General features: G+C 40.8%; 1 protein-coding gene across 2 annotated transcripts in view; it reads right to left on the bottom strand.

The window, feature by feature from the left end:
- Window positions 1-12,544, bottom strand: part of GSK3B (glycogen synthase kinase 3 beta) — a 159,843-nt gene that overhangs the window by 93,231 nt on the left and 54,068 nt on the right. For both annotated transcript variants that reach the window (XM_075437308.1, XM_075437297.1), the window contains exon 2: window positions 1,416-1,609. In XM_075437308.1, coding sequence (XP_075293423.1) covers window positions 1,416-1,609 — 194 coding nt within the window. The remainder of the gene's footprint in view (window positions 1-1,415; window positions 1,610-12,544) is intronic.

Genomic DNA, 12,544 nt, shown 5'->3' on the forward strand with positions numbered 1-12,544 from the left:
CTTCCATTCTTCTAAAATCATCCACTCTTACATCATATTGCGTGCTTCCCTAGTACTGTCTTCAACACATAATACAGTCCAGAAATAACTCTGATGTAATAACAATGTAAGAACTTTACATGCCTTTCTCAATTAGAAATTAAACAATGCTGCATGATTACATTAATTTAAACACATCTTTCCTTCTCCATTCTTCATCTGTGATATGCTGATGCCTGTGGTGATGACAGCAGCAATTTTAAGACTCATGGAAAAGGCATACACCAGTTCCTTCAAAACACTTTAAAAGAACGATTTGTCTACCAAAACAGGACATAAATTACAAACATTGCCAGCGAAGCTAGCTGTGCATGAAGTCTTACTAGAAAAGTGAGAAAAGTGAGATTACAAGAATATCATCCAATAGCCTTCAGAAGTATTTCTAAAACTAACAGTAAGTATCAAATTGTAAAAAGGAAGTTTCACACTGCTGATTTGCCTTACATATGCTTTAACTTCCTATTTGTAATCTCAGAAGTTTTTGTATCTAGACCATGCCAACAAGATTACCCATGGCACCTTCTCTATGTCTTCTCCTCCTGCTTCTATACTCATGAAAGCTGTGGCCTTCAGATGCTAAAATCCACGTCACTGACTTCAGATACTAAAACCAATGCCTTTGCTATCATTCACTGCTTGCACAAGTTTACCTGCAGGCCACTTGACTATAATGGAAAGCACTCAAGCACACCAAGTACCAAGCAGAGGACTAACAGCAGTGATGAGGTTGCTGATGGTCCTTAACTTTTGTTTTAAGTATCACCAGATAAAAATAGAGCTTCTTGGAAGGCTACTTGTTTAGAACAAAGAATCACTAATCTATTAAAATCACCAGAATAGATCATATTTATAAATCAGATAGCGAAGTAACTCGCCTTCAGTCCAAACTGCCCTGGGCTCAGTATTTGTTATCTTCTTGCTTGGCCTGGGGACTTTCCAAATTACTCAAATACAGACTTCCACTTTGTAGGTGCAACAAAGGAGAATAGAGCCCAAAGGCTTCTGTTCCTTTCAGCAGCTTAATTACTAATGACTAGAGAAGATTCTATGCAAGAAAAAAGTACGCATAAGACAAGCTTCTTCCTTTTTTCCCCAGTCCGTTGTCAAAAGTATAGTCGGGAACCTGGAAACAGCACCACAACATCAAATCAGGATTTTTAGCTTCCTGTTTTGCACTAATCCAAATAACCATACAAGAGTGACTCACTGATTTTTCAAGTTAAACTATATCCCTTTATCATAAACCATCTGTTTAGTCTTGGAAATTTTAATGTGCATTTATGTGCTTCAATGAAAATAAATTGAAAAAATCAAAAACATTGTCAAAGACTGGAAAGTGAGTTAACATTCATGAAAAATATTCTGAACAGGCTCACCTTAAATCTTTTATCCTGCAGGACTTTCTTAATGGCCACAAGCTCTCCTGAATCACAGAGTTTGGCTTGATACACAACACCAAAAGATCCATTTCCAATCACCTTGGTGTCTGTGTAGCTAACTTCTTGTGGTCGGTCCGGACCTTGTCCAGGAGTTGCAACTACTGTAGTCACTTTGCTGCCATCTTTGTCTCCTGGGAAGCAAGAGATACAGAAATAATCAAAATACATGCGTAAACAAGATGACCAACAAGACTGAAACACAAAAGGGTACAGCAAAGATTTAAATCAGCATGTGTATTTTAACATTATAGAGAAAAAAAAACAAACTGAAAACATGCAAAGAAAACACTGAGCGTATTTTTTACAGAAATATATTAAATGGTGACAATTTTTCCTTCAGATTATTGCTAACAAAAATCCGCCCTTTCAAGCAGCAAATAGCCCAGCAATAAAATGTGATGCATGACCAAGGCAAGTATTACTTCTACATCTGATTAACATAAGTGGTATTAAACACCGTGTTGTTTGTATTATCAAAATGAAGCATTTCCCCATATTTTTCTGTAACTGAAGAAACCAAACTGTCGGTATAGCCTGCAGAGCAGCACTCCTGTCCTTTATAGGCATAGATCTGGCAACAAAAACCAGAAGCACTGACAAAGTTTATTACCAACACACCTATTTGTAAAGCTTCAGTTTGCGTGCATTAGAAAGCAAAACCTTTGTCAAAGCCGGCTGTGTGCACCTGAAGTGAAACCTAGGCTGCATCGTACAGCGCAGTACTGCTCCTCCCTTCTTCCATGCCCAGACTGCCTTGCAAAGCAGGGAGGCATTCACTGGCGCAGCGGCAGCAAGGGGGAGAAGGACAACAACGGCACACACTTAGCTTGCATCTTGACATGAAGCAGAACGCAGACAGGGACGTGCGCTCAGGATGCAAGATCGCAGTGGATACTGCACAGGTGAATGGGCTGTGGTGCAGACGCAGCGGCTGTGGGTTTCAGCAATCCACAGCCAACCACACATGCACTTTCCCAGCCACTTTCCCATCAAAAGCCAAAGCCGCTGTTACCTACTCTTAGCACCACTGTTATCGCCAACCATGCTTCCTCTTGTTCAAAGTCTGATTTTGTTTGTAATAGGTCCAACGTTTTAGGCATTTTGCAAGCACACACTGGGCATTTACTGCCCTTCAATTACAACAGCTCAGGTTACAGAATCGAACCAGGCTGCAAAAAAACCAGAAGCCTGCTGTTCCACAGCAGTCACTCTGCAGCTCAACAGAAAATGCATTCAAGAGATGCCCATCACATCTGCTTATTAAGAAACCTACTTACTTTCCACCACTTCCCCAGGGAGTCTCTTTCAGTCCTTTGCTACTCATGCACTTAGAAAGATTTTTCTAACAGATAGCTCAGATCACCTTTAGCGCAGTTTAAACGAACCGCTCCTTGTTCCGCTCCCAGAAGGCATGGAAAAATGGCACAGCTCCTCCTGTCCTCTTTCCCCTCCACTACCCCCTTCAAATGCATGAAGGGCTGTCACAAAGAAAGCTACCATGATAGAGAAGTTATTTCTCTTTGGGCAACCTGTCTCCATTCTACTAAAAACCTCTCAGGTACGGTACCAAACCTAGACCCTGCAGAGGACACTTACCTCAGCTCCACCCAGCGTGCTGGTGATTCCTCGTGTCCGGCTTACAACACATTTGTTTGTACAGCCCAGCACAGTATTTGCAGCTTGTGCAATGCTGCAACCCAGTTGACTCATGGTCAGTTTGGGTATCAAGCTCTCCTCTGCAGGGCTGCTGCCTGTCCAGTCCCTGTCCACTTTCCACTTACACACCTGGTTACCTTATCAAAGCCTAATACTCTGCATTTGTCCTGACTGAACTGCATCCAGCGTTACTTAATGCTCTTTTGCCAGCTTGTCACATCCTTCAAGTGCAGAATTACCAGCAGAAGGAGATTTACTTCACGATGCTATGGGAAGTTTATTTAACAGATTCGTGAAAATCAGTAAATCCTGTAAGACTGCTTAAAGACTGCAAAAACACATTAAATCTCATCCTAATTTTATCTTGAACCTCTTGTCATGCTCAAACAAAATAACTAAACCACTTTGTATGCCTTTCAGGGGATTTCCAGTAGTCCATTGTTTTCCCAAACTACTGAGAAAATTAGTTTGAAAACTTCACAGTCAAGATACACACATCTACCACTGTTGCTTCTGTACCTGTAAGATCCAGAAGAAAGGCAGGTTGGCTTGGCATGATTTGCTTTTGAAAAATCCACATTAACCCTTATGTTACCTTTTTGTTCCCACAAATTGTTTGCTTTTATACATCCAACTGCTCCACGAAACAAATGAACAAATTAAAAATAAATAAAGCACATTAGTGCTAAGGGTGCAAATTACTTGCCAAGCAATCCACAGCTTGGAAAATATTCACAAGAAGGTGAGATGCAGATTTACACATCTGAGAGAAAACAGAGAAATAATATAAAAAAGAAAAATGGAAAGAGATGAATGCCTGCTCAGAGGGAGAGAGGGGAGCATAAATGGAAGCAGAATAAAGCTGCATGGAAAATTCACCCTCCTCTTTGATAACTAAGAAATACATGGAAGGAAGCCAGGAAAAGAAAGAACTTTAAAACCCTTTTTTAGATACACAAGTTGGAAGTGTAATTCTCATAGCAGACTTGCATTTTATTTGTCCAACTATTCTATGACTAGCTTTCTAACTCAGCACATGTAAATAGGTGACATCTGCCATACTGCAACAATCCTCGTAATTTAAAAGGTAATCCCCTACTTCCATGCTTTTTTGGGGGTTTTTTTTTGGTTTGTTTGGACTTGGTCACAGTATTGAGATCACTGGTAATGTGGTTCGTTCCCCACTTCCCCACAGATCAAAACTACTGGAGTTTAGTGGTAAACCAACACTGGCAATACTGGTTGAGATTTGAAGTACTTGGTATCAAGAGATCAGCTCTAAGGTCACTCTTGAGTGCTGAATTCGCTTCGGGGTCTCCTTGACTGCCAAAGCAAACCCTGAATTTCAGGCCACGTCAGGCAGTTCTTCCCAACATGGCACTGCAGCAACCTGTCCAGCTTCTCCAGAGCTCAAATGAGAAGCCAGTCAGCTTTACACACTTTCCTTTAAGTCCACGAAAAAACAGTTCCTAATCATAAACTTGTTAAAATCTTCAGTGCTTAAAAGTGTAAGCGCTGGCACTTTGATTAGCTACCCCAAGAATTACTTTGTTTATCAGAATGTTACAAAGCATTAAGCCCTAGATGTTTCTCCCGGTTTGCTTTTTTCAATAAACAACAGCTCTTGCAAACCCATCCACAGAAGACACCATAAGGACACCAAGCATTCAGAAAGAAGCCTCTTGGAGTTTCAGTTATATTCCATTATGGAACAGTTGATGCTGAGAGACTGCAGGAGTAAAATTCACTTTGAGCCTTCGACAGCTTTGATCTCTAGGAGTGAAACAGCTCACTGCGTTTCGAAGTACACAAATAATACGTGTTTATCACAGCTGCATCCAGGGGCCCCAAGGCTGTTTTGCCACTCATTGCACTACATAGATACATGCACTGTTCAGAAGACCATGCACGGTTCAGAACCGTTACCCCATTTTTTACTGTCTAGACAGCACGAGTGGACTTGCCAGCCAAACAGCACACAAAGGAGTTCACTAAACAGCTCTGGGAAATACTGGTTTTACCTCAGCATGACAAAAGATACAGGAGAGGAAACACCCTTTACCAACAATCTTCACTACCTCCAAACTGAGACTCCTAGCAGCAAACACCAAGCAGCATTATACCACAGCAAGCCTTACTGAGAAGCCCGGACGTTTTCACCTCATTCCTTTCATCTCTAATTTTGTTTCGGACTGTCAGACTTAGTGGCCCCAGGGGATAAGCAGGCATTGTCAAACACACAATACTCTCGATACCTTCAATTGTAGATCTACAATAGAACTAGAACATTAAATTGAAAAACTAAGGAAGGAAGGGCCAAACACCAAAATACTAAACAGCTCTTAGAGCACAGCTCACAGCAGAAGAGTCACTAGTATTTGTCCAGAAACAGCTGCTTTCTGGGGCCAACGGCAATATGACCTAGCTTTACTGTAACAAAAAAACAGATTCATGTGACTGTACAACCCTCATCTAGGCAAACCACCTTTGTAACATCCAGAAACACACATTTCTACCTGCACTTGGTATGTTTCATGCAAACCCTTCAAGCATTTCCCCACACCGTTTTGATGTTTAACATCCATGATGCAGTATTTGAGGGTGTTTTTTGATGAAGAGGTTATTCCAGAAGTCTAAAACCAAAATCCAGACGTTTTAATTCCCAAATGCTCTGAGTTTTCCAGCTCACTTTCCACCTTAGCACATGATGACCAGATGGGACAAATCACGAGCATCAGGTAAAGTCAGTGGTTTGAAAGCAGAGAATGCTCATCAGTTTGTGGGAAGAAGAGAACATACTACACTTAAAAGACTACAGCTTATTAGAACTCCAGTGCAAGCTCTAGCTCTGTTTTCCAGTATCTTGGTATTTTTAGCACGGCTCATGTCATCATTTTACCTAATGCCAATGGCCACCTACCCTTCCAAGCTGAGTGTTAATTCAATTTTGTACACTCAAAAAGAAGTTGAATATATTCAGTTCTGTCTTTTGTTTATACAATTCACAAATTAAACAAATGAATATTGATCAGTATTATTTTAATGAAATATTCATATGGTTTGGGAACAAGGCATGCATCTCAAAAAAAAAAAAAAATGGTGGCAGATGCTTACCCAGGCAAGACAAGGGGTTCTGCTACTCATCACACAAATACACCGCCAGCTGCAGATTCCTACCACTAGTTCAAAGCTGATCATTCTTCAAGTGTACTACGTGTATGCTTTTTGCCAGTGCCTAAAACGTAGCTGTCAGTCTATAAAATTCACTTCAGCCCTTAAGAGACCATGAAAGACATCTTTCACTATCGCTCAGAACTCCTCCCATGCCTTCTACTGAACGGGCCTGCGGAAAGTCCAAAATTACATCTGTCCTATTTCCTGCTTCATCTGTTTAGCTTCTGACCGAGCAACACAAACACACGTTAATGCACAAATAGTTCTTTTTTCTTTCAACTACAAATACACCCTCTTCCTCCTCTTCTATACATTTTGAAGTCGAAGGGAAGAAACAATGAGTAAGTAGGATGTTTACAGCTGCTTTCTTCCTACTTCAAACGCAACCTCAATCCTTTGCACTGTCTACAAACTCTTCCTTTTCCACTTTCTTGTGATTTCACTATCTCCTTTTGCTTCCCTCCTCCTTGCGGGCATGTGCACAGGTCCTCCCACTAGATGTTACTTAGGTTGGTTTTAAGTCATGACAGAAAATCCCACAGACCTACAACACATTCTCTGCATTGTCTGAGGTCATGTAGCTGTCTGTCTCCACTTAATTCAAATATCTTCACTGACCTGGTTTAATTCCCCATGTCACCCCCCTATTAAGATTTGGCTCAATACTAAGTCAATATTGACCACTTCTCCCCTTCCCAAGACTAAGGCTTCTCCACACTCTTTCATCTGAATTTATTCAATGTTCAAAACAGTCAATAAGTCACTTACGTGGAAACCCTACACTGCTAGATGTAGCCCCTGCCAATTTGAACAAGTTACAACCAGCAGCTGACGCAACTATCTACAGAGAAATGAGCGACCAGGAGGGGATGGAAGTCTGTCAAAACTGCATTGGCTTTCTTCAGTCATTGATAACTTAGAAAGTCAAAAGATCTGAATACTCCGTGAAACAACTGTCTTAATAGAAAGCACAAGAGAAGTTATCTGCTAGGATCTGATGCTGACCACCAGATCAGGCTGTGAAATAAGACACCTGGCTTCTTCCATCTCTGTTCATGGCATGTGAAGGAAGGAGGAGGTCATCAGCTGCTCTGAGAGTCTTCAGTGTGGGCAACATACACATGAGGCAACACACTGTCAGCAGTAGAAATCCCAGTGCTAGATGACATTTTTCTAATTGTTTTCCCTACTACAACTTTTAAAACATTAATTTCACAAAAAGCTAATAATTATGAGCCAGTACAGGGGAGAAAGTATGAAAATAGTATTTATGAACTGGTTTACTAGACAGCTTCCTCTCCTCATCAGTCAACAGCACGAATGCTACCTAGAGGGAGACAGGAGAAGCTAGAAATGAACATTCAAGGACCAAATCAGAAAAACTCCGGGAACCAACGAAAGGAGTCTAACAAAATACAATGTGTTTCAGTTTTTAAATTTACTCCAAACAAAAGGAGTTCTTGAAATTTCAAAAATAGCTCAAGTCAAACATTGAACAAAAACCTGCGTACCAGTCATCACCCAGAGAAGGCAGAAGTATTCACTAAATATATATATACACACACTTGCTTTAGCACAGGATATGTCATCTGACTTCTCGACCGTAACTGAACACTGCAATAAAAGAGTAGCCATCAGACATTATTTAAGATCAGAAGAATCTCACGATTTGTATCCAAGGATTTTGGAAGAGCTAAGAAGTCTGAGAAGTGATGTTTTTTTGAAAGTAATCACAACAATCGGGTAACTTCAAAGGTGGATGCGATGATCCCTGTGATCCTGTAAGTTTGACAACAATTTTAGATAAAGTACCATACCAGCTACTTTGATAATGAATAAAGCAGTAAGGTGATTTGTTGGGGACTCCATATTGCTAAACAGACTACAGGTTTCTGTGGTAAAGAGAGAGGAAAAAAAGCCCTGATGCAAAAGCACTGTGACTTGTGTGGGGTTTTTGACTTGCTATCACATCCTAAATTAATGAAGAAAGATGTATACAGAAAGAAACGTGATTATTCATCAAACTAAAATACACTGGCCCATAAGTTTCAACATAACTATGACCCAATAAAATACAGTAGGAGGCCACACCAGCATTAATGTTTGGCCTCATACTTACTGCTTTTATCAACAACCTGAAATAAAAGCTATGGAGTTCTCAGACACCAGATGTAGAGATAAGCACAGGGTAGAGATCAATGAAAAAGCAACTGGCCCCCCTTCGTGACCCAGGCACAAATTAAGCTGAGGGATCCAGGACCCAAGGCAACAGGCCATACAGCCAAATCAAGTAAAGCCATCCACTCTGAGTTGCAAGGCATCCTGGCACAGAGAAGTGCCTCAGCACAACATTGCTACTGAGACCTAAAGCAATCCTTAGATGTATAAGCAGGGGAACATCAGCCAGAAAACAAAACAAGTTCTCTTTCCTATTTGGCATCCATGCAACAGCTACTGGAACAGTGCGCTCACTCCTGATAGCTAGAATTCAGGGGTGATGATTCAAAACTCTAGAGATTGAGAAAGAAGCCACAGACATTTTAAGGTCAGAAAAATACATTACCTTGAGTGAGACTTTCAGAGCTCAAACAATCTAAGTCAAACAGAGAAAGCTGCAGGGTTATATCTAAAAGCTACCCATTTAAGGAACAGACTCTTCAGAGAGGGCTCAATCCACAGGTGGAGAAGATACTGCACATAATAACTAGAAACAGAAGTTGCAAAAGTTTGCGACAGACTGTGGGTGGACAAAATTAATAAGGAAATTATTTTTTCTAGAGAACTCTAAAAGTTAAGGTATTTTTGCAACACATTTTTATTTTAGATTGGAATCTTTTCTACAATATAGCTGAACTGCTAATTGCTAGGCTTGAAACAAGAAAGTCAGCACAGGATGAACGTAATAACTCTCTGGGTCTCAAGCAGGTCAGAAAGGTTCAAATACCTTCATAAACAATTTTTTTTCTACTCAGCACTAATGGAATGGTGTCACAGCTCAACACCGAATATGCTGTTTTCCACAACAGTCAAAGTCTGCATTCAATTTCAACAAAAACATACTAAACTGATAAATGATGAAAAGGTGAAGCAGTCATTCCTTGGCTTTACTGTTAAGAATCACATCATAGTCACAACTAATTCTGTGTCAATTCACTTCTGTTTGGTTGCAATCTGGAAACAACCAGGACAAAATTTCAGCAACAACTGCCAAACCAAAGACTGCTAAGGTAAAAGGCTTTTAAAACACTCCACCTTAAAGTTGCCATTGCCTCTAGCTGGACACAAAGGAAGGAAGAAAAAAGTAAATATTCATTCCACTTGCACCAAATAACAGTAATGCTTTTTACATGTCCATCTATTTCAAAACCTTCCAGGAGGCAAAACATGTAACCCAAAAAACCTGTTGGTACCTCTATATTTTGCTCAACAGCTTCTAAAATGGCAATACAAATCCAAAGTCCTAAGTGCTAAGTTTACGCAGGAGACAACTGGAAAATGGAGTAAAAAATAAACACAATAGCAGTGACTGACTTCTGTCTAGTAAAACAAACTGTATCATCACTGCAAAATAAGAAGCAACAGCTCAGAAAAGCAACATAACTTTATTATAAAAATGAAATAATGTGTAACTCAACTGACCTCTGTCTTCACGCCTTTCTGAGGTCAGTATGTCACAAGGAAAAAGAAACTTAAAATATATTTCCAGGAAAGTGTGACAAGTAATGATGTGCCTCATATGCCAATATTTGATATAATAAACACATAAAATTACATCAAGATGCAGGGACTTTTTTTCCCCCCTATTACTTATCTGTTGGAAAAGAAACCCTAAAATTTAACTAAAGGAACAGCATCTGGATTTAATGCATCTCAGTTCGGTCATTCCAAATGCCACTGAAGGTTTAAGCCTGCCTTTACAGGTAATCTTAATTTTTTGGAGGGGGACATTCAATTCACTATCTTTGAAAGCTTAATGCTAAAGACTGTAAACAAGCCTTTAATAAAAATGAACAGGGCACTTTGTAGGTCCCAGAACACTCACATGATAGGCTTGTTAAAACGTCCACTACAAGGTCACACGAAGCTCTAAGGCATCGACTTTCTGCAGGTTTTTAGATATTAACTAAGGAGGCCAAAGCAAGCACAGCATTGACCATGCAGTTATGCTAGTCTACCCCAGCACAAGCTTGACTCTGAACAATTCAAAAAACAAAACAAAAGCACAAGACAAAAAAGGATGGGAAGAACCCTGTTGATCTAGCCCAGATGTCTATCACATTGGCCATCAGGTGACCTCCCCTGGATGCAACTGGCAGATGGGATTCCAACAGCCAGCTGCTTCAATTGTCCACCATGAAATCCCAGCAGGTTACCATCCCCTTATAAACCAAGCAGCTGAATCCAAAAAGAGATGTTTACTTGTAGTGTCTGAAGAAAAGATTCATCTTATGAAGGCCTTCCTTCCTACCACTGCGTAAGGTGGTGCCCACAACTCTAAGGCACGTCTAAGGCTTCTGTTCACCATCCCTCCCAGTAACACTCACTCCATCATGGCAAACAGACCAACACAGTAACCTTCTAAGCAAGAGAGCTTTCTAAGTCTGTAGTTAACAGCGAGGTGAGGGGGAAACCCTGCGCTGTTACCTTAGAGAGCAGCATTAAAAGAAATTTGTTTCTGTGACTAAACAAAATATCCACCATGTATTACACTTACATTTCTGCTTTGGTAAAAAATACAGAAACAGACAATTAAGGTAATCTAAACACTGGCTGCCGGTGGGGTTTCATAAGCAGTCTCATGCTTGTTAACAAGTTATTTTTAGGAGGCACTTTTTCTGTTCTACTCTTTCCCCACCCACACGCAGATGAACCCACCCCACAAAAATTATTTAGCTATATAAATCAACTTTAAATTTAGGCAAGGTGATTCCACAGATCAGGAAGCAAGTACTGAAGCGATCATAACAGCATCTGTTTTTATAATCTCAGGTCAGATCATTCCTGCCCCAAAGAGTTTACAGATTAAACGCAGCACAAGAGACAAGGACAGAGGTATGGAGTGAGCAGAAACAGTATGACAACATCATTTTATCATGACACTGTGGCCTCAACAGCATCTCCCTTTCATATATAGGTCTGCATTAATTGCTAGCTGAGAAATTCAGCCTATACAATAGTAGGATTTCTTATTTGAGTTTCCTTTAGTTGTTCCTCTCTTTTACATCATCAGGAAACATGATTTAGCAAACATTTGCCAAAGACAACTATAGCAGTTCAGCTGACACGTAATAACTTATAAAACCTCTGTAACCGAGCCCTGACAGGGCACCGGAGAACCCCAAGTTACAAACAGATCGTATTTACCCACTTGCTCGTGCCATTCAACAGTTGACCCTCAGCGAGTCTATCAGTGGCTTCTAGCAAGGCTGATACACTGAGTCCATCACTGGGCACCTACTGACATGCCTACTTTAAGAGTACTGTCAGAGACTCCAGATCTCCCTCCCCTCAAAGACAAACAAATGATAAACAGCACATTTGGGGAATTCCTAGAAGGCCTACAATCTTCCCATCAAAATATCTGGCGTAACCTGTAAACCTTTCAGTAAAGTAGCTTCTTGTCAACCGCTTAAGTAGGAGTCTATCTACTTGCTGGAGACCTCCCTCGCTCAGTTTTAACTGCATTTGTTACAGTTTTTGAATTCAGTTAAATGTACGTATGTCACCTAGCCAAGTACATCTCTGATCCCCAAGAACAGAGGTCACCACTGTTTTTTTCCTTTTCACTTCCTCTCTGCATCCACTGAGAGGTTTCTAACACACCAGACCACACCATTAAGCAAAACCCACAGAACAGCCACCCGCAGTAGCTACAAGTTGCCAAGACTCTCCCCTACCACACACTTGCACAAATGAAGAACATCTTAACACATCTTGGAGGGAGTCTCCGTTCTTCTACTGGGGTTTAAATAAGAAATCTTCCAATCGTGTCTGTTACAGCAGTGCTTAAGTATCAAGTGTGAACAGGACCCCACTGCGCTAGGCACAGCACCGGGAAAAAGAGACAGCTCCTGCCCCATCGCGCCTGCAGCCCAGCCTGAAGAGCAGACAGACAGACCCAGGCCGAGACAGTACAGCCCACAGAGGAAACGGTATAATGGCCAGTTGTTTCAGGCAAGTGCCACAGTTGCTTGAGAAGGAAGGAAGTAATGAAGAAAGAAAAGACCTAAAAGGAA

The sequence above is a fragment of the Opisthocomus hoazin genome, chromosome 1 (genome assembly GCF_030867145.1).
Source record: "Opisthocomus hoazin isolate bOpiHoa1 chromosome 1, bOpiHoa1.hap1, whole genome shotgun sequence".
Classification (NCBI taxonomy): Eukaryota; Metazoa; Chordata; class Aves; order Opisthocomiformes; family Opisthocomidae; genus Opisthocomus; species Opisthocomus hoazin.